Below are 22605 nucleotides of genomic sequence, written 5' to 3' on the forward strand. Positions count from 1 at the left end.
GTTCTTATGGAATGTGCTGTTCTGCGCGGTGTACCTTGTGTGAAGCTTGCTTAGAAACAGCATTGTTTTATGACATGTCCTGTGATGAATGGACTACATACCCTGTAAACAAGTCGACTATATAACAAAAGCTTGTTGCTACAATAAATGAAGCTGTTTAAACTCACATTGAGTTGGCATGGCTTCCCCACGCTGACTGGAGGGTAACCCTGCGCTTTAGTGTTTACTAACAAACAGCTCAAGATCAGGGCCAACATGGACAAATGGACAAATTCAGAAGAGCCAGAATTGTAGTAGATGTGTCTGTCTGTGTTCAGCTGTCAATTAGTAAAAGAAATGAAAAAAATCCAATGACAGTAGAGTTTAAAATGCTCTCACAGATTTTAAAAAAATAATAATAAAAGAACAAAAAAAAATCCTATACTGGAGCCTGGCCAAGAAAGCCCATGGAAGCCTAGGGAAACTCTTCATGTGGATGCTGTGGCAGCCTCTGGAGCAGGTCAGGCCAATACAAATGCATTAACGGTGCCTTGGGATGAAGACTTAGAAAGGGTTGGGTTGGAAGGGGTCTCAAAGATCATTCAGTTCCAGCCCCCCAGCCACAGACAGGGTTGCCAAGCACTAGATCAGGCTGCCCAGAGCCCCATCCAACCTGGCCTTGAAGACTTTCAGGGATGGCGCATCCACAAGCCCTCTGTGGTGACGTCCTCATCCCTCCCTTCTGCTTGTGAAATAGAAACTGTGATAGTTACCTTGCTGGTAAGGCACATTGGAAGTCTGTGGATGTCACCAGCTTGAGACTTGCATAGGCTGGCAAGTTTGGAAGTTGTTACTATCTTCAAGCTTGAGGGTGATGACTACAGTGCAGCCATGCACAGATTATTAATAAGCAGTCTCCAGCTGTGGAACCGATTTCTGACAGATTATCAGGCTCAACCAAGCATTTTAATTGTTCAAGTATGTTGTTACTGACACGTATAATAATTAATCCTGTATAAAATGAACATTTTTTTTCCAAACTAAGCACAGTTAATAAGCTTTGTTTTCAGTAATTGGCCCCAAAAATGTCTGATGGAGTTAAATAATGTGTTACATAGGCAACTGTAAAGTTGGATTATAAAATTGCTAGCTAAGGCTGACAGGGTTCTTGCTACTAGGAATGCTAAACTGTAGTGGGGTTTAGAGCTTTAAATTGGCAGCAAAATCAATGATTATATCTGCCTGTTTATAGAATCATAGAATTGTTTGAGTTGAAAGGGACCTTTAAAGGCCATCTAGTCCAATTCCTCTGCAATGAACAGGGACACCTACGGCTAGATCAGGTTGCTCAGAGCCCTGTCCAGCCTGACCTTGAGTGCCCCCAGGGATGGGGCATCCACCACGTCTCCAGGCAACCTGTACCAGTGCCTCACCATCCTCACTGCAAAAAACTTCTTCCTTATATCCAATCTAAATCTCCCCTCTTTTCGTTTGAAACTATTTCTCCCTTGTCCTATCACATCAGACCCTGCTAAAGAGTCCGACCCTTCTTTCTTATGGCCCTCTTTTAGATATTGCAGACACTGCTGAACCTGAATTCATCCACATTTTCCTTGAATTTCCAAGTTCAAGCTATTCAGCAAAAGCATAGGCTTGTGCATACTGTTAAACTTATGCTGTATTTGTTTTGTTTTGTTTTTTGTTTTGTTTTTTGTTTGTTTTTTTTTTTATCTTTGTTGTTATTTCAGGTTTTAACCCAATGCCAATTACTTGGATTAGACTTGGTACCTCTTTCAGTTATGCTTTGCCTCCATAAAAGCTCGCCCTAAGACAGGTCATCTGTCCCACATCAAATACTTAGGAAGAACAAATCTCATTGAAATCAGCAGCAACAGGTGCTTTTCCTAGTGCAGTGTCATTACTGATGAGGTTACTGCTCTGCCTCGTGGCTGTGCTTCCAAGGCATGGCTGATCACACTTTGTAACCGGTCTGACATGGTAAATCTGGCGTGTAATATATTTATTAGGGTGTGATCTCTATCACTACTTTCCCTCTCTGGAACTTGAGCAAGCTAGTTTAAATGTGGATCTAATTGATGAAAGATAGAAAAAATAGAATACCTGTGGCTTCTGCAGCCACAAAACAATCAGACAGAAGAATACAGCAGCCCTAACAGGAGTGTACAGTCTCATACAGATGCAGGATTCGCTGGTATGATCTAAACAGTAATTTCTATGGAGTGCCACAAGTAAAATAAGGCAGCAAAGTGTTTTATATTTATTGAATTATTTTTTTCTATAGTAATAACTTAAGCAAGGAGTCAGCTATAAGGTGTGTGTCTAAAATAGCTGATGTATAGGAAATACTGTCATAGCAACGTGAGGGGGGATGTGGAGGGGGCAGATATCTGTTCCACAGTCAGGCTTGCTGTGTTAGGGGCAAGTTCACATCCATAAGCAGTAAATGAGACTTGTCTTCATTTAAAAATTAATTCCACTTTTTATTGCAAGGTAGAAAAGTTTATCTCTTGATAAGTGCCTTGGAAACGGTTAAATCTATTTATACCTTTACACTATTAGATTTTCTTTGGAATAAGAGACAAAAAATGTAGACTGAGGTAAATAAGTCATCAGCTGAACCACATAGCTTACCTTGAAGTGTTAAGACTTTTAGTCTGAGCTGGTCATTTGAAAGGGAAAACAGCTCTGTGGGGTTTATTTTCATCAATGAACTGAGCATGTTGCCAGGGCTGGGCTAGAGCAGCTAAGAACTACATTTAATTATCAAACCAATGTCAATTAATATTGAACCCAATAATTCAAAATTAATTATATAGGTCATCAAATGAGCACAGCCAACATGCAAGCTATAATGCCGATGTAGCAAGATAAGTCAATTCTTAAAAAATAAATTAAAAAAAGAAAAGAATAACAATTGCCAGTTTGGGGGCACACAGAGATGCCTGAAGGAGAGCTGAGGGACAGCTTCAGTAACAGAAGTGTGAGCAGAAAGAGGGATGGGCACAGGGAGGTATGGGATAGAGCCGGGATCCCATCTGCTCCCAAATGCATGTTAGACAGGTGTTTTATACTAAGTGGAACAGCTTTCACAGGGAGAATGAGTGCTTCAAGTAACTTACAACTTGCTGGTTGGGGTAGCTCTTGGGAGGTGGCAGATGTGATACCTGTCAGGAGGAGTTTTAGCATTTGTTTCCCTTACCCCAGCGGCCCAGTAATTAGCTAGGAAGGGCACCACTCCCGGAGAGGCAAGAAACAACGCTCAGGAGTTCTAGGGGATGTAAGCTTAGAATGGCAGTCCTAAAAATGACAATCATTGCTCTGCAACCCAAACTTAAAGAGCAAGAACTGGAACTTTACCTCACAGCTCTTCCCAGCACACCCTCCTGGCCAGGTGCCTTACCTTGGTGCCAGTAGTGGAGTGGCATGGCCATTAGGGGTTAGGTAGCATATAGTGTCTAAATCTTGTGTTACCACAACAAGTGGTTTTCTTAGTGTTTGAGTGTTTGTGGTTTTCTTAGTGTTTGAGTGAACAAACAGTGTTTGTTCATCTTCAAGCATAGATCCTACTAACATGACTCTGTTCTCAGTGCGTGGCCCAGATGAGTGGCATCAAACACTGCTCCTCTTGCAGTGTAACAGAATACACCACTACTGAATACAATACTTTTTTTTTTGACAGTTCAAACCCCAGCCTTTACCCATGTTCAGCTTATTGTAGGGCACCAGATCCCATGTTCATCCTAAAGCCTCTCTCAAGAGAATCTTGCAGAACCATGAGTATTTCTTTTTTTAGTCTAAGGGACACCCCGGCCCTGCATTTCAAAGCATCAAACCATTTAGGCACGTTTCCCCAGCAACACTGTATTTATTTTAAGTTGCATCCCCAGAAAAGAAGGAGGCTGCCATCTATCCACCCACTTACAATTCCCTCTAGACATTCTGTCCTTTTATTTTTGACATCACTGAACTAGTAGGTTTTCCCACTTTCCAAAATGTGCCAGAGCTGTTATCATGTGCTTTGTTGCAACTGTCCTTTTCCCCCTAGTTTACAAGCAGCTTCTTTAAGTACTTGCTTCATTAAGGAAACAATGTCACTGAACAGAGATTCGTTGATCCAGGCAATGCAAAGAGGGAGACTGGTTTGTTCTCCAGTACCACCACCAACAGCAGCACAAGAGCTTCGTTCTGATGGACGACACTTTTCATGGTGCTACACTGTGCCTGGACCTGTTGTCTACATATGTTCCTATTACTCTGAGCAGAAGGTGGGGAAACATTGCTTGATGGTGCCTTTCTGTTTTATCATCAGACAACAGTCAGTATGAGGTTAATGTTAAGGCACCAAACGCAGGCTTGTCCAATTCCCTCTTCCCCTAAGGAGAAAATTATTTTCTTCCCTAGCATTTTGCAGCTGGATAAGTGAAGTACATTATTTATTCCATGGCGAAAACAAAACTGCTTTAAATAACACTTCTTAATGGCAGTGTGTTACTGAAGTTACTCCAACACTGCCTTTCAGATCTTCAGGGAAGATTCAGAGGCTGCAGCATCATCACTGTTATGTGCCAAAAACTCAGCAAAGGACTACAACCTGTCAGGCTACATTGCAAAGCAGGCAAAAAATTACACTGCATAGGTTTTTTAAAATTATTTTTAATTTTATTTTTTTTTTTTTTTAGTGTAAAACCAGCATAAATTAGATACACCAATATGTTTCTCACATAGGGCAGGCAGGAAATATTTAAAAACATTTTTCAGTTGACAGCTTGGGTTACGGAAATGTATGCAATACACCCTCTAGAATTTGGTTTTGAAATGTAATTAGTCATGATGGAGCTTCTATTTTCTTTCTATTTTCTATTCTTTCTATACTTCAGGGCCTTCAGAGCCAGCAGAAAGTGCAGCAATCGCCATTTATTGACAGGAATCCTCAAAAGGAGTTACTCCAGAAGGGAATGGAGAGCTGACCTCACTGCATTTCCTGCACACTACTGCTAGCTTTGAGGTACATCCATACATAACTGCCACAGGGAATACTTGTGTGACACCGCAGCCACTGAGGGTTCAGGTCAAGACTACTTCTGTCAAAGAGCAGAATAAATGTTAACTCAAGTCTTACAGCTGCCAGAAGTCAGACAACTAGTTATAAGAGTTCATACAAATGAAATTTAACATGTCAGGGAACCTATCTGTTCATTATCAACACCAATAAAATTCTGTATGAATCTCTCCTGCCTGGAACAGAGTAACAAAATTAATTGCCTTCATTTTAAATGAGTCAACTTGCTTAACAAGAAATGCAGGTATCTTCAGCAATAATTGTAAGTGACAAAATTGGAGTACTTACTCATTTTGAAAGGCACTTGACTCAGATCTCTTGTGGGAGTAAGTGCTGCTCAATGAAGCAAAGGGAAGCAAAGTGTGGGTTTGAGCTCCTTGTTTCTTGCACGAGGATGCATGCACACCCCGAAGTGCCCAGAGGCGTGAGCTCCCAACTACCAATATGTTCAGCTTCCCAAATGGATATTTTCTGTGTGTGACCTTTACGTTGAGAAGATACTGAGAAATATTACCCACCGAGGGGTGGTGGATCATATGGCACTGATGTGGATTAATGTCATCTGGTGTTTTTCTCTCTTTGGCTGGTTGGCTTAGAGTGAGTGTTGCTTGAAGAAACTTTGTACGATAGCAAAAATGGTCAGGGATTTCTTCTGCCTGTAGCTTAGCTCTTGGTGAGACAAACACTCATTTTAAGGCAACATATTTGTATGTATTCTGTTCACATACACTAAAGTTAATAGAAACCCAGAATTTGTGTATTGGTCAGAAATCTGGGGTGCACAGTATACATATTAGAGTATGTCCTTCACTCTAGTAATCAGTGTAAGGTATCCATCATCGCAGACTATGGCAATCCCTCTCTAAACACAATTATGATTTACATATAACCACTCTCAGAGAGAACTGAAGATACAAATTAAATCATTCACATTTAGGAGGTATGGATGAATGAGTGTCAGTACAATGATTCACCTATTATAATCAGATTTATTTAGCTGGTGATGCTAAGAACATGTCAGCCTCTCCAGTACTTAGCTGGGAGACTACCCAAAATTTCTGGTAAGGCACAAACTAAGGAGTCAGGAACACATAGCTGTGGACAAACGAAAGCACATAAAGTGGAGTTATCCCACTGTTCTGCCTAAGCAGGACAGGACACTGTTAAAATTAAGCCAACTGTGAGTTCCACATTTAAGATCTTTCCAAATGCCTTGGAGCATGCCAATCTAAATGAACCTTCAGCCCAGTATAGCACAATATAGCCCATTATCGCTTTACCACTTCCATACAGTACAATGTGGTAGGTGTCAATTTCTTAATTTCTGAGGAGTATTCACTTCTCTGGCTGCATGTAGCAGACATAAAATCACCTTTAGCCAAGAAATGATCCAAAAGAATGTAACAGTTCAGATTCCCAGCCATGATCCTAACTTCTCCACTTACACTACTCCTCCCTGGTTACGCTCTTGGTTATCTTCTTGTCCTTAATCTCTGACTGTATGAGGCACATTTTTATTGACCTTCTTTAAACACTTTCTTGTTGACCTACTGCAGTTTAAGACCGTGGCCTTATATCTGTAAAGTACAGCAATCCAACCACAAACAGAAGAAAAATACTTATTCTGTACTTGTTTGACATTCTGACAAATCAATCCACACTTATACAAGACCTCGGTTTTACCAAGCTTGAGCCTTGCCCAGCTAGGAACAAAAATGAGTGAAGCTCCCACTGTTTGGACTGCTTGTCTATACTGGAAATGAAGTGTATGTTAACTAAGCTCATAGTCAACACAGCCTCATATTCACATAAACAGGCACTGTCACATTTAATACAGGATGAGTACTGGGAGATGCCTGCAGGCTTTATGGCAAGTTTGCCTAATAAATGCCCTGCAACTTCTGCAGCGTTTTATCGTCTTTCCAGCAGTCTTGTGGCTTGGCTTTCCACCGAGCAGTGCCAAGCTGCAGAGGGTGCAGGGCACAAGGAAGGAGCAGCAGCCATTTCAGATACACTTAGGAGCTGCTTATTGGCGGGGTTTTATGGATGACGCCCTCGCTGCGTGCAGTAACCGCTGATATCACCACAGAGATCATTTGCAAAAAGAAAGGCAGTCTTCATCCTTATGCCTGTTGAAGCCAAATTATCTTTTTATTCTTCATTTATCTATCACAGCATGCTTTAATGGAAAATTATGAGTGTCATAATGTTACTGCTACTAAATATACACCAAGCCTCCTGACTCACCACAAAGATTCTCTTGTTCCCATTGACACTCCCCCAAAGCTTCATTTTAACTTGCTCACGTAAAACTGTGGGCGCTGAAACTCTCAACCTATCTCTTAGCACGCAGGAAGTCCAGGACCCTGTGCATTGGAAGGATGGCTCATTAATCTGCCTTGGTGCTGATGAACCCATTGGCAGAGCTGCACCTGATCTAGCACCTGTGAAATGAAATGTACAGCAGCAGCAGAAAGTTCTGATTTAGGGAAGGATAATGGGTTCATAATGTGACACATTCAACTATTTGAAATCTTGCTTTTAAACACTTTTCCCCATTCTTCCCTCACATTGCAGTGTGGCTGATAAAATCCTATTTTCAGTTTGGTAGTAAGTACTGAATTGTTTTTAATTGAACTCATATGACTTAACTTTTATCTGATCTATACGTATAAGCCTCACTTGAAGCAAATGAGTAACTCCACAGCCTTCACAGGACCAACATTTGCTGAAGGGTACATTTAGGGTATTCACTTGGAAACGGTGAAATAAAGCAGTGGGTGCTGCGTTGTGCTTGAAAAGGAGGAATAAAAGGTGCAGGCAGCACCCGGTATTTTTCTGCAGCGAGAGGTAGGCTTTACCCACCCAACATGGTCACACAGCCTTTTCTCTATGATATAGCAAACACTTCACTCTCCTGAAAATTGACATGGTTAAATACTTGGAAGAGACTATTATTGAACCGGCTGCATGGGATGGAACCAGGACTTGGGTAGATAATGAATACCCTGAAGGAGAAAGGAGCAGAGTGGGCCTTCTTTACCAGGGAAATACAAAGAACCATGGAATCAGAGAATCAGAGAATCATAACATGGCTGAGGTTGGAAGGGACCTCACAGCCCACCCAGCCCCAACCCCTGCTGTGGGCAGGGCTGCCCCCACCAGCTCAGGCTGCCCAGGCCCCATCCAACCAGGCCTTGAGTGCCTCCAGGGATGGGGCACCGCAGCTTCTCTAGGCAGCCTGTGCCAGCGCCTCACCGCCCTTTGAGTAAAATATTTCCTCCTACCATCCAACCTAAATCTCCCCTCCTTTAGTTTAAAGCCATTCCCTCTTGTCCTATCACTATCAGACCATGTAAAAAGTTGATCTGCCTCATGCTTATAAGCTCCCTTCAAGTACTGGAAGGCTGCGTTCAGCCTCCTTTTTTCCAGGCTGAACAACCCCAGCTGCCTCAACCTTTCTTCACAGGAGAGGTTTGATAGAGAAAGGTTGAAAGAGCTGAGTATGGCCCATTATAGGGAATAATTAGTAGCAAATTGGTAGCCATGTAATTGTATTCTACTCTAAAATGTAGTACCTAATTAGTGTTTGAAAGAATTAGTATTTAGTACACAAACAGACAGCAACTAGCACTGAGTGGATCTGTTAGGTGCCTGCTTCTGTACCATGGGAGTGAGTTGGGTGCAAACTCTGAGCTAAGTGGGGCAAAAGAAACACTGTTGGCACACAATAACTTTTCATTTGGGTTAAAAGTAGAATGCCAAAAGGCAGGGGGAAGGCAGTTAGCATGAGTTGTGTGATCTGAACCACCAGAGAGCCTTTGCCACCTGTCCTCTTGCTATCTGCCTCTGACGGGTGCCTCTCCCAGCGGTGGGGCTCTGCTGCCACATCTCTGGGACCACGCCAGCACAAAGCACTTCTTGCTGCCACCAAAATCAAAATGCTACCTTCCTTTGCTGAGCAAATGTGGCAAACACAGAGAGTCCCTTCAGTCCCAAATTACCAAGGCCCGGGCAACGTGCAGAGTTACTGTTGAAAAGTGACACGGATTTCTTGTCCCCCTGCATCTTCTCGCCACTCAAATCCCTCCTGTGTTACAGCGGGACACGGGGAAGTCTATTAAAAAAAGAGTTTGGGAGGGCTCGCCCTGTCTTGTTCTCAGCCCCCTCGCGCATTTCCCTGTACCCTTGGCGGGGGCGGGGGCCCGACGGAGCGGGGCCGTGGCCGCGGCCGGTGCCGCCCCTGTCTCGGCGCGGCCCCATAAAGCCGCAGCCCGCCGCCGCCCCTCGCCGCCCGCCATGCCCCCGCCGCCGCCCGCGCTGCCCTGGCTGCTGGCCGCCTGCTGCCTCTGCGCCCTGCCGCGGGGCTCCGGTACGTGCGGGCCCCGAAGGGAAAGGGGGGCTGCCCTCGGGGTCCCGCTGAACCAGCCCCGTGTGTCCCTCCCCGCAGGGTTCCCGCAGCCCCTCTCTCGCTACAGGGACGGCGCGGAGCTGCCCAAGAGCCAGGTAGGGCGCCCGGCCCGGGGGTTGGGTGCGGGGTCGGGGAACTGGGCTGCTGGCTTGAGGGCGGGTGCCCGAGGGGACGGCCCCACCGCTAACGTCCGCTCTGTACTTTGCAAGCAACTGGCGCTGTGCTTCAGTCAGTGGATGGAGCTGTCCAACCAGCCTCAGGTAAGCTGCCTTTGGGCTCAGTGTTCTTGTACGATCAGAAGTTATACGGAAACTTTAAACTGCTTTGTTGTGTGTATGTGGGTTATTTTTTTTTTTCCCCATCGTATCTTTCAGTTTTGTAAAAGAAAATCGGTGGGGAATAGCTCCCAAAGGCAGTTATTCGGTTCTCTTGTGTTTTATTTCCTTTGCTGTAGTTACTTCTTGTCTGATGTGATCATGTACGTAAGCGAACCCTTGTCCTGTGAGTAGGGGACCCTCATGCCCCATGTAAATCCCCTCTTTGCTCTCTCTTTCTCCTCGAGAGTTCTGAGATAAAACCCACCAGAGCAACTCTTGTAACTGATGTAGCAGAGTTACCCTCTGGCTCTTCATCATCTGTTCTGCAGGTGTAAACTGGACCAGACTGATTTTTAGCATCTTGTAGGATAAAATTATCCCTGTTGAATGTACTGGGCTCTGTGGTCAAATATACACCAAACAGCTTCTCCTGAAATGCCTATAGATGAAAATGAGTGTAGATAAAACATGCAAATAAAGCAAAATCCCAACCCAGCTAATCCTGGAACGCTTGGCATAGGAAAGAGCATCTTGAATGTAAGTGATTCATTTAAGTCTATTTATAGCAAGAGACTCTACTGACAACACAAGTCTTTCTGTATGTGTTCTCCTTATTACAAAATACTTGTTTTTCATCTCATACTAACATCTTACTAACCTGCTCTGAGTGGTTTTATTGGAACCGCATGCATACTGTTTAAATTGCGCTGGGATCTGCATGAAGCCTGGAAGCCTGTTGTCTGTCAAACCCCAAACACTGCGTCCTATCAGTAAGTGTATTACAGAACTGTTTGGTTTTGCAGATCTCCAGCACCGTTTTGGATCTTTGTTATTCCATATTCAACAGCATGCAAACAAATGAGGTAAGGTGCAATTGCTGCTTTTACCTAAAAGCATCCCCTCCCCAAACCTTTCTCCAAGCGATAATGTATAATCTAATATTGTCACCGTTTGGGAGGTGCGAGAAAGTACCTATGAAAGAATATTTCTTCTCAAGAATGCATTGCTTGTAATTCTTAATGCTATTGCATTAGAAATCAAATTGTTTTTATTGAATCAGAGCTCAAGAACAAAAACATCCACTTACAACCGAGGTTAGTATTTTAAACTGACCCCCACTTTTGGATAATACAGGGTAAATATGCTAAAAAAATGCACAGCATTGGTTCAACAGCATGCCTAAGATCATGCAGAACATGGAAGCCTATGATCTGCTTTATTAATTTCTAATATTTTATTGGAGCGTTTTGTTTGTTTGTTTGTTTCTGATTCAGATACAAAAACTTAAGCTGAGAAGTTACTGAGTGTATATATAATATGTATACTGAGCTATACTGAGCATAGCTCTTCCTCACTGGTGCGGTCGTATTAGGACCTAGCTCAATATCAGTTCTGCTTGAAAATGCTTTTTTATTATCAACATTTTGTCGACAGTTGCCTTTCCCATAAAATTCATACTGCCCTTAGGTACGTTAGAGCTATTTCACTTGTGGAGTTTGAGTCCTCTGTTTTACTAAATCACAAGTAGAGCCTTCAAGACAACAATAGAAAGTATTTTGACAGATATTTCAACAACTCTTCTTGCCAGTGCCCTTGCCTTATTATAATTCCAAGCACGTTTTCCTAAAGCAGCTGTAACACTCTACAATACTGAAGTTTATTATATAAAAAATCTAGCATTTATGTATTGACTCCATGCTTCTGCAGCTTAGCTAGTGAGGAGACACCCAGAACCAGCCAGTAACCATTCCTGGTTACTACTTTACTAACTAACCTTACCAAAAATTCACTCTGTTACAAGTCCTCAAGGCTGGGAGCTGGATCTCATACAGTATCTTTTCAAGAGGTACAACTAACACTTGCTGTTTATCTGCAATAGGATTTCTAGGTGTTGTCTGATAAAGTGGTGGTTCAAAGCAAAACATGAGATACGGAAGAACTATACCTAAAAAACCCATTGGGAGAACTAGTGGACTATTTAGTATCAATGTCTAATCTTCAAACAAATCTTGTAGATGGCAGTCTCAAAGGAATCAATAGGAAATAATATCTAAACAGTATTTGAAAATCCCTTCCTAAAATCAAGCCAATACACAGTTTTTAGCAGCTCACCTGTTGCCGTGCTTCTTCCATATAATGAAATCCTATTAGCTAGGACATCTGAAAGTGAGTCTTAGTTATGCACTGGTGTTTGTCTCTGCTTGATGTCCAATAATCATCTCAGAACAACTAGTGTCCTAGGGCATCTTTGTAGTCTCCCCGTTTGTGTCCCTTAAAGAATCTTGATTGAGCATGCACTTTTTTCTCCTGCACTATTTCGTTCTGAGTTGGCATTAATAGGTCCTGCTCTGTACATCATTGCCTCAGGGCTTGAACCAAGAACAGTTTAACAAGACGAAATCCTTATCTCATTGCCTGAATCCCAATTCCTTCATTCCTTCTTGTATATTTTCTTTTTAAATTCTTTCTCCCCAGTTTTCCACCCACATGCTTTACCTGTGCTCTCCTCCTGTCTTCATACTTTCATCCTCCTGGGCAACTCAGTACAGTCACCAGCATAGCAGCGGCTGTGGCTTGGAGCTTTCCTGTTCACAGCCATCCAGATGTGTGGGTGTGGGCAGCTGTGCTGTGGGCAGGAGGGCTCTCAAACCTTGCAAGTGTACTGGGCTGCAGGTTCAGGGCTTTGTGAGACACCTGGCTCTCTCTGCTCCCGTGAAGTCGTGAGGAAGGTTTCTATTCCTTGATGTAGAAAAATGAGCAATTTTCTGAAGAATAAGGGTGTGCTGGAAGGCAACAGCAATAATGCCCAGGTTGAAATACAAGAACAATTTGCAAGCTGGAGAGCAGCTCCATTTAAAGAGAGGAACAGCTATCAGTACCATTCAAGCCGGAGGCATGGACTGCTATGCTTTGCTCCCATTTGAGCTCTGCTTCTCTCCCCAGAAATGAAAGCATGTTGAACAGTGGGGTTCGTTAAAGTGAGATTTAAAATAAATCTTGGAAAAGATCCATTTGCTGCTGTTGTTCTTGTAGCTGTCTTCTGTGTGTACTTTTCTCAGAGTGGAAAACCTAATCAGTGACAGAGGATTACTGCAACAAACAAAAATAGTGATGGCATCTTGATTAATTTACACTGTTGACTTGCAGGAATCACAGATTGCAGCTGCAGAGTTTACAAAGAAGGTATGTAAATGTAATGGCAAGTGAGTAGCAGTATATAAATGATATATAACTTATATTAGTGATGTTTTTTAATGATTGGGAAGAGCTGAGCAGACCCTGCTTCTGCAAAGCAATGTACCACATGTAAAGTTTCCTTTTATATATTTTCTCAAGCCTGTGAATCTTTAATTGTGGTAACTTAGTGTATTTACACTAGACAGAATGGATTGTTGTAGACAATGCCCTTTGGGTATTAATTTTTAATCAGCATTCCAGATGAATGGGCATTGGAGACTTTCAGCATCTCATTATTTGCATGCTACTGAAAGGGGCCCTGAATTATTGATAGGCTGATGGAATGACACCGAAACTTGTCAACAGATCTATGAAACTGAGTTTAAAATATTTTGTTAATGGTTTGTGTTTTATTTTACAGGATAGTCATGGGACTCTGGGACGGCCTTTTTTCCTTTTCAGGGTATGCGAATCTCTTAGAGATTCTGTGTGTCAATGTTATATGCATATACCATCAACTGCTTACCTTCACAGATTCTCACTGCACTTGTTTTGGTTAGACATCAAATCCCCCTCTGCTTGAAAGCTGAAGAAGCCATTTGCTTAAAAAACTCTGGTTCAGCTAAAAGACCACAAGATAATGAGATCTGGAGTGGTAATGGATTAATGTTTTTTTACTGTAAGATGGGACTGTGAATGTCTCAAGTCACTTTTTCTGAAGTCAGTAGTGTGTATCTTGTATGTCAGAGATGGCCAAGGTGCCCTTTTACTAAATCCCCCAGATGAAGCATATGTGTGAGCTGATTGTCCACATGGCCTGAAAGGTCTGGACAGTAGACAATGACATGCTGCATAACAGATTGAAAAGCCAAAGCAATGTTATAAACATTATTTCCCTCACGTTTTTCCACCCATTGGCTTGAACAACGGCATGGTCTAATGCGGAAGACGCAGGTCTATGATTATACGATTAACCTTATAAGATTAACACCAATCTAGTTTTTAGGAATATTTTCAACACATCAGAAAAGGAGGTTTTAGCATGTAACCGTTGTGCCAATTCAGAGTCTAGCCAGGTACTTTCAGGGCTGGTTCTTTGTTAGGCATCTACTTAGTCCCTTGATGAGCTGGAACCAACATCCTTAATGAGAATAATTGAAGTCAGACTACTCAGCTGTTTGGACAGAGGCTGAACAATATTTCCTCGGTTCAAAGGCGAAACCCACCTTAGATGGCTCCCTCTGATACTTAACATGTCTCTTTAAAAGAAATCTTAGTGTAACCTTTCTGCATGCTCAGCATGAATAATGAGAGATGTATTTTGGTGTGGTTGTACATCTGACATCCAATATCTCTGTACAGCCCTCTTATTATTGTATTTTTCAGCCTCGAAATGGAAGAACTATTGAAGGCAGTGGTGAGTAGACCATCCGAAAGCAACCAGAACTTTTTCCATATTTCAGTAATGAAGGAGTTACTGAGGAGTCGTATAAACCTAGTACAAACCTAGATACCCATGTGGATGTTTCATATGGTCACTGAAAGCTGTCAGGGCAGAAATTCTGTCTTGCTCAAAGTGTTGCAATATATGCTCTTGACAAAAGGATTTTCTTTGAGGTTGATTCAGGAGGAGCTTTCACCCTCTGTAAAATGATAGAAATGATACAGAAATTACAAAGTTTTTTTTTTTTTCTAGAGGGTTTAAATTGTACTTGGAACACAAAAGCTAGTGGGTCCTTCTGTATGATAAATGTGGACTCACCTCTGCTCCATGAGACCTTCAGTCACATAATTCCATGTGAGAACCCACTAATACAGATCTCTGTATGCAGATTGGAGACATCTTCACATCATATTTAGGACCTCTTGGGGTAAACCTGACTAGAAAGAGCAAGAATGAGGATGTAAAGAAGGAAGACAGTGAGATCTAATGGTATCACGTAGCTCTTCCTTATCCATCTTTGAAAGGGTGTATTAAATGTCTTAGTGAGCTTTAATGGAAAGTGCACAAAATAGTGAATGTATATGCATCTTCTCCTTCAAACTCTCTTCTTCCAATCCTTTATCCCATAATAAAAAAAATCACTATTCTGTTTGCAACTTAAGAATTACATTCAACTGTTGACAGGAAAGGTTATTTATCTGGGCTGACAGGACAGAAGAGTAGCAAAGAAATACTGCAAAGAAAACACAAAGAATGCCTTTACTGTATTTTCAAGATTAACTCAGAAGGATGGGAGACAATGACTGGGAGAGTGTTATGGAGCAGCATCACAGTGTGCTTGCTCTGGTCTTACCCACAGCTCAGTGCCCTGAGTCAGTTGGGCTGCAAGATCAGCACTGTGCCTCCACCCTTCTGAAAGAAGGTCAGTGGAGTTGGGACGTGGTGGAGAGAGCAGAACTGCACGAGGAGGGAGGATTGGAATGCACCTAACAGATCTGGGTACTTAATCCCGTATATCAGACTTTCGCCTGTCTTAATCTTAAGGTGCAGGAATTTCAAGTGATCTCATTTCTAACTTTAGGAAGGATTAAACATACATAGCTGAATACTAAATCATATTCAGATCAACATCTCAACATAAAATATGACATTGTATTTATTTCAGAATACCATGGAATATGAAGTTCGAGGGTCGACTTACCAGCTCAGTAACTTGGTTTATACAAAGACAAGAGACTTCCTGTTGCACTGTTAGTCTATTACGTGGCTGTGTTGTCTGGAATTTACTGTTCCATATAATAAATTTGCAATCATGAATTCTTCTTGTTGTCCTTTTTTATTGTAGCAGGTGCTAAACCTCATTGGGCTGTAGTGTAACATTGTCTGGTTCTGACTTTATTCAAAATCATTCAAATAGAGATAATTTTCAAATACTTTCAGTGGTGCATTTTATATTTAAGGCATCTTCTTTAATAGGGTCATGTAAATAAGCTTACCCCGTGGACAAATTAATATACTTCTCAATCAATTTAAAAGATACATCCCATGATAAGAAATAAAAGTTACCATGGATGTGTGAATGGGATAATTCTTATTCTGAAGAATTAAAGGTTTGAATGTGATAAACAATGAATCCAAAGCACTTTCAAAGAAGAGGAATATATACTGTTGTTCACAGAAGTGCTGTTGAGTCAGGTGATACATTTTTTTCATCCTTGCCTTGCTGGCTATCATAAAGCACAAATGAGTCACTCATGAGAGATATCCTAAATATCTGCCCTTTTTACTGAAATCATTAATTTCAATCGATGATGCAGCCAATTGTGTTTGTGCTGTAAGGAGTGGGTGATTTGTTTTGGAAAGCGGAAATAGTTTATGGGCAGAAATCTTTGAGTACTGAAGTGGTTACTTTCTTGGGAGAGGGGCATAATAAAGCCAGGGTGAGAGGTACAAGGCCTCCCTGATGGAAAAACATCAGCTTGGGATTCCCCAGTAAAAAGTGGCCCACAGCAGTGGTCTCCTCAAGCCCTTCCTTGCCTCATATTCATAGAATCGTTTGAGTTGGAAGGGACCTTTAAAAGCCCTCTAGTCCAACTTCCCTGCAATGAACAGGGACACCTGCAGCTACATCAGGTTGCTCAGAGCCCTGTCCAGCCTGATGATGAGTGTCTCCAGGGTTGGGGCATCCACCACCTCTCTGGGCAACTTGTTCCAGTGCTTTGCTACTACTATTGTAAAAAACTCTTTCCTTATATCCAATCTAAATCTCTCATTTTAGTTTGAAACCATTTTCCCTTCTCCTGTCATGAGAGACCCTGCTAAAGCATCCGTCCCCTTCTTTCTTGGCCTGCCTTCCCCTCCTGGAGTACTCAGCCTTGGTACCACAGCATGGTACCATGTCAGTTATGCTGGCACAGGTGTCTGTAAATGGGATTTGGGAACTCGTCTGTCTTTGGAAACAAACTCTGAGAAATTTGTGGTAGGATTTTGGCCAGTAGATAAAGTGATCATTTATTTGGCCACTGTTAAGATGCCATCTAGGTGAGTGTGTCCAGGTGTGGCCCAGGGCAGCTGGGCTGAGTCAGCCTGGAAAGGGGATGTCTTCAGGGCCACCTAACAGTGAGGATGTCTGAAGGGAGCCTGCTGGGGGCAGAAATGGCCTCGTTGGGCCTTGATGGCACACTGTTGTGTTGGCAAACCCTGCTGGTAATGACTAGTTCATGAAAAGGCTACCAAAGGGATGCTGGCTTTTCCGGATCCTGAAGCATTAGGATCCAGCTTGGGTGCACCTCAGGAGAAAGCTAAACCTGCTGCAAGTGGTGAGGATGCACTGTAGTGATGCACATGAATATAAGGTAATGATACTAAAACACAGTGATGGCATTTCTGGCCTGTTCCACATCAGGGGCCAAAGAGTATTAAGTCTTTCTCAGTTCTGCATGAGTATTGTACCACAACTCATGCTGTGCCCTCACCATCAGCAGTGAATTCCTCCTCACACAGCAGGTTTCCAGAATAACATCTATTTGGGCCTTAAGACTGGCTAAATAAAAGTGGGAAATGCACAGTAATTTGCAAGAATTAGCTCAGATTCCTCAGCCATATTTCTGTAGCAACTGGGGCTCCTCTGTAAAAAGCACAGGAGAGTTCTTGTTTGCCACTTTGTGGAAACCTCTACTCCCGAGAGCAACTCAATTGCCACCTGTGGAACTGGAGTAAGGGTCATCCATGTGGACTAAAACCTGACCTGGACTGTACATCACAAAAATCCTGGCTCTGAAATAACTGTGAGCACCATTACAGCTGGATTAGGTGATCTTAGTGGCCTTTTCCAATCTTAATGATTCTATGATCCCTGGCCTGAAACTCCTTCTGAACGTCTCACTTCAAAATCCATAGCAGAAATCTGAGTCCAGATGGGAGACAGTAACAATTAGTAGGACTGAAAAATTCCCATGAACAAAGGAATGAAAGCTCAGATCCTGATGTCAGCAAGAGAAAGGACAAACGAAAAGGGACGTGACAGGGTATATAAAGAGCAATGTTTAGAAGAGCAAATCCAGCACTTATCCATCTTCTTGTAATGAAAAGGAGCAACGGGGGAGATTCAATTACACTGAGAAGCAGAACATTTAAGCTGCAAAGGGGAATTGTTTTCTAACACTTAATCAACTCCTGAAACTCGTTGCTGTAGCTCAGATTAAGTGGTTTGAGACAGCTCTGCCTGCTCTCAGGAAGGGCACGCTGAGGACCGCACAACTTCATGCCATCTAATCTACCTTGAGAATCCAGGCTGGCCCAGGACCTGCTGTGTTAAAAGCCTGAGCTCCTGGGGCTTGGGAGCAACTGCCTCACTCCCTACCTGTCCCCTGTGCTTCATTTCTGCACTGTACATGAGAGATAAAATGCACTGTGTGGGTGTTTCCCATAGCTGTGGGTCAGACAGGGCTCAAAGGCATCAGTTCCTTCTGCTAGCAAAGGGACTAGCCCATTAGCATTGGATAAACACTTTGCTGAACAGAGGCTGAAAACAAGTTGAGGCAGAACTGATGCAACAAATAGTATTTATTTCTTCCTGAAGCTTCTTTGCCAAAACATAACAAGTGGTGTTTTACAGGTCTGACAGCACTTGGTTGCAGCCTGGGTCCTGCCAGGAATAGCACATTTACCAAAAATCTCCAGGCAATGGCAAGCTGGGAGGGACTGCAAGTACCGGAGGACAGAGCCAGCATTGAGGATGGACTTAGCAAAGCTACATCTGTGGGAAAAAGCTCACTGAGGCTGAGATGATATGTGCATAAGGATAATTGGTTGCAGCTTTGCAGAAGCAGGGATAGAATCATAGATATGATTTATATCCTTATATAACTTAGTGTGAAACCCCTTGTCAGTTATTCCTTGGGTGGGTAACTGCAAGCTATCAGTAGTATCATAGTATTGGGGAGAGCACAAAAATATGATGTGGAGTGAATAAGGAGCTGTAAAGACTGACACAGGAGATGTCACACTACTTGTATGGAGACTCACAGAGTACCAGTGGAGGAGGAAGAGGGAGATGTGGCAGAGGAGGGACGAGCTGGGAGGAAAGACAGATGTTAAGCGAAGTTAGGGCCCTGAATGAATTTGGGTTGGTTGCAAAAAGGAACGTTTCAAGTGGGGAATGATAAAATGCTTCATTTTAAGCTTATTGCTCCTAGCAGTATCCGCATGTCCATGGATACTGCAGGAGCAGTAAGCCTAAAGTGACAAAGAATATGAAGAAGGATTGACATTATGTTTGACAATCAGAAGAATGAAGCACTGGCTGATAGGCAGAGTTATATTTTCTTGGTCATGAAAGTTTTCCACATGAACTGAAACCTGACTTAGTGCGTTACAAAAGTCCCAGCTCTGAAATAACCGTGAGCTCCATTTTCTTTCCTCAGTGTTTTGTCACGGTGCAATGTTTGTTGTTAATTATGTTTCATTTAATGAAAGATTAGTGTTTTATCTTGTGCTATTAGCAACTGTGATGAGTGGCACCTCACTCGCCGAGCTCCATGTACCCAACCTGGGAAGGGCACTGCCTTTGGTTCTGGGATACTCGTGAAGAGCAAGAGAAGACATCCCAGTGTGGAAAAGGAAGCATATGGATTACAGGGAAAAAATTGAAAAGACCGTTTATGATCTGCAAAGTCAAACTGCACACAAACTGGAGTCCTTTGAAAACACAGTGACAGGATTCAGATAAATGATAATGAGGACAAATGAAAGGCCAGTGAGATAACTTTAATGTATGCGTGACATGAAATACTATCTAGGAACTAAGAACCCACCAAGTTGTCTCCTCTTCACAGTCTGCAGCAGGTAACAAGACAGAAGCAGCTGCAGAAATTGCAGATCTATATGCTGCAGATATGAAACAATTTGGTTGACTTCACCAGTTCTGCAGAAGCCATGCAGCTTCCTGATAGGCTGGCCAAAAACTGCCCGAACCCTGCTCAGCCTCACTGGTGTATGTGAGGCCACTGACTAAACACCTGCTACAAGGTGGATGTGTTTGTTATTCTAAACACAGCCACAACATGTTTATTTATTTGCTGGGATATTGGAATCAAGCAGTGGCTGCAGGATCTCTGCTGGCAGCTGAGATGGATGCTTGTGTGTGATAACTCTGAAGGCTCGTCTTGCTTGTCTGCTCCAGACAACTCACGCGTTGCAATTGCCAGTCTCTACCTTATTAAACAGAGTAAAAACCTATGTTTGACAGGGCTGCACTGCATAAATTGTCTTAATCCATACATCTATCACCCTGATAGATTTTTCCACTGAACGACTAGAAGCAGCTGCCAAGTCTCTTCCTCCAGTCTTTTGCCACAGTGGAGAAACAAAACTATGACTGGTCTCATAACTAGTTATGATTCAGCACCTGGAAAATAGACATTTCTCTAGGGAAAAGAACCTTATACACCAAATATCATTTGTCTGTAGGGCAAGATGTGTGAGGAGCGGCCGAGGCCCCTTGTTGTGCTCAGCCCAGAGCAGAGGAGCTGAGGGGAGGCCTCATGGCGGCTGCAGCTCCTCACAGGAGCGGAGGGGCAGCGCTGAGCTCTGCTCTCTGTGACAGCGATAGGGCCCGAGGGAACGGCATGGAGCTGTCAGGGGAGGGGCAGCTGGGAGTTAGGGAAAGGGTCTGCACCAGAGGGCGGTGGGCATGGAACAGGCTGCCCGGGGCAGTGGTCATGGGCCGAGTGCCAGAGTTCAAGGAGCATTTGGACACCGCTTTCAGACACAGGGTTTGAGTTTTGGGTGGTCCTGTGCGGAGCCAGGAGCTGAACTCGATGATCCTTATGGGTCCGTTTCAACTCAGGATACCCTATGGTTCTTTGACAGCTGGCACGCTGCGTTAAAGCGCCTTCCAGGACAGATGCTTAGCATTGCAATATGGGAGTTGGGCAGCAGAGGGCAACACTGATACCGAGTTCGGGATGCTAAAATCAGAGGCACGCCGGAACCCACCCAGGTCTCTGTATCAGTGACACATTACTGCCATTCTGTGGCCACGGGTGCAGCGTGCTTGTTTTGATCCTAACACGACTAAGTGATGAGTTAAGGCTTTATGCATCCCTTATAGTCGCCTGGACAAAGCTGTCTGAGGCCATACCTTGGAATGTTTCCTCTCCTTACAAAGAAAGCAGTGACACAAGGTGGCAAACTTACTTACAACACAAATCTCAGTGCAGAGTGAGCTGCAAGAGTTCTACAAAACTGGTACATCCATCAGCAAGATCAATCCTCCAGACAAGGAGCAGCAGAAGGCTTTTTTTTCCAAGCATCATTTCATTTCCATGTTTCCATCTGTCCACAGCTTCATTGAATTGTGGAGTATCACGTAGACACGTTTTCTAATGGGTGTTATTGAAAACATCAATTTTCCTTGACAGACGATTGCACCATTCCACAATTGAGTTAGGAAAGTAACACTACATCAAGATAAACATGTTTTTCAGCACCAGTAACGAGAGCTGCCAGAGGAGCTGTGTTTTGAAATTTTTCATTGCTTTGCTTTGTAGCTAAGTCACGTACCAGCTTTGGCTACAGGTGACTAGACAGACATAAGCTGAAATCTGTAGCATGGGATATAAGTGAACTCGCCGTGTCTGAAACTACAGTGCAATTAATGTCTCATTTTACAAAAGTAAATGAGTAGTTCTGTGATCAACAGAACTAGCAAAGTTATATCTATCAGATTTACAACTTAAGGACGATCTCCTACATTGCATTTAATGAGAGAGTTTTTCTTTTCATTTGACTAACATGCTCTGGCCCTCATTTCAGCCAGGGCATTCATAGGATCTATTCTGTTCACAGAGCTACCTATTTCCATGTAACCAATAAGAATCAGAGTAGCACTCCATCATATTTGCCTACTGTTGTGAAGTCAGAAGTTAACAGATGAGGACAGATGGATAAGCCAGCAAATGGCATGCTGCCATAAATGTTGTTTTCTTGGGAGCAAGGCAAAAACCTGCATGGAGTAAGGCAGCTTAGTAGATCAGGCATAAGATGGTAAATCATATGTTTGAGTTCTAGTTCTGGCTCACTTGATGTATAATGGTAATGTACATTTCAGTGAACCACATAAGTGCATGATCTTCATACTTACCAAGCGCTTTTCTTAACAGAGGTTATTACTGTGCATGAAGTTAATGTGTGCTACCAAAACAGCACATTTCTAACTCAGCCTCCCCATTTGTGAAACACAGATGTGTAACTTGTCAGCCTCAGTTTTATTATGATACTCAGTTAGTTTCTGTTCAGAAATAGCTTTAAGATCCTCAAGAGTATCTATTAATGAATGTAGTTAAAACGCAGACCTCTCAGAGAAGACAAATACTGATGGGCAAGATACTTGTCCGAATTTGTTCCCAATTACTACGTCTGGAATGAAAAGTGACATTAATCTTTGTAATGAACTAGAAATATCTGTTCATAAAGTTTAACTTACAACCAAATGAGAGAATTTCTGTTTACATTTAAATTTATCCTTAAATGATAGCTGCTATCATATTACCATAACACATCACTATTTATCAGTGCGATTATCTCCCCTCCAGTCAATATCTAAGTGCTCTTCAGAGTATGTTTTGCTAAACAAGTTGCCAGGAGCCAGTTCTGCGTTCATCCCATTCAGACTGTTCACATTCCTCACAAATAT

The 22605-nt window shown here is 42.7% G+C and overlaps 1 protein-coding gene across 1 annotated transcript; it reads left to right on the forward strand.

The window, feature by feature from the left end:
* Positions 9359 to 15725, forward strand: NMS (neuromedin S). The gene is made up of 9 exons (XM_021400957.1): positions 9359 to 9431; positions 9510 to 9565; positions 9680 to 9730; positions 10591 to 10650; positions 12935 to 12970; positions 13386 to 13427; positions 14351 to 14381; positions 14797 to 14897; positions 15574 to 15725. The coding sequence occupies exons 1-8, from the start codon at positions 9359 to 9361 to the stop codon at positions 14847 to 14849; spliced, it is 402 nt and encodes a 133-aa protein (XP_021256632.1). The 3' UTR covers positions 14850 to 14897; positions 15574 to 15725.

The sequence above is a fragment of the Numida meleagris genome, chromosome 1 (assembly GCF_002078875.1).
Source record: "Numida meleagris isolate 19003 breed g44 Domestic line chromosome 1, NumMel1.0, whole genome shotgun sequence".
Taxonomy (NCBI): domain Eukaryota; kingdom Metazoa; phylum Chordata; class Aves; order Galliformes; family Numididae; genus Numida; species Numida meleagris.

Bases quoted from the DNA above. Each gene is read 5' to 3' on its own strand.
- NMS (XM_021400957.1), top strand. From the start codon at position 9,359: ATGCCCCCGCCGCCGCCCGCGCTGCCCTGGCTGCTGGCCGCCTGCTGC. The intron at 12,971-13,385 runs GTATGTAAATGT...TTTATTTTACAG, and splicing joins CTGCAGAGTTTACAAAGAAG to GATAGTCATGGGACTCTGGG. The intron at 14,382-14,796 runs GTGAGTAGACCA...CTCTGTATGCAG, and splicing joins AAGAACTATTGAAGGCAGTG to ATTGGAGACATCTTCACATC.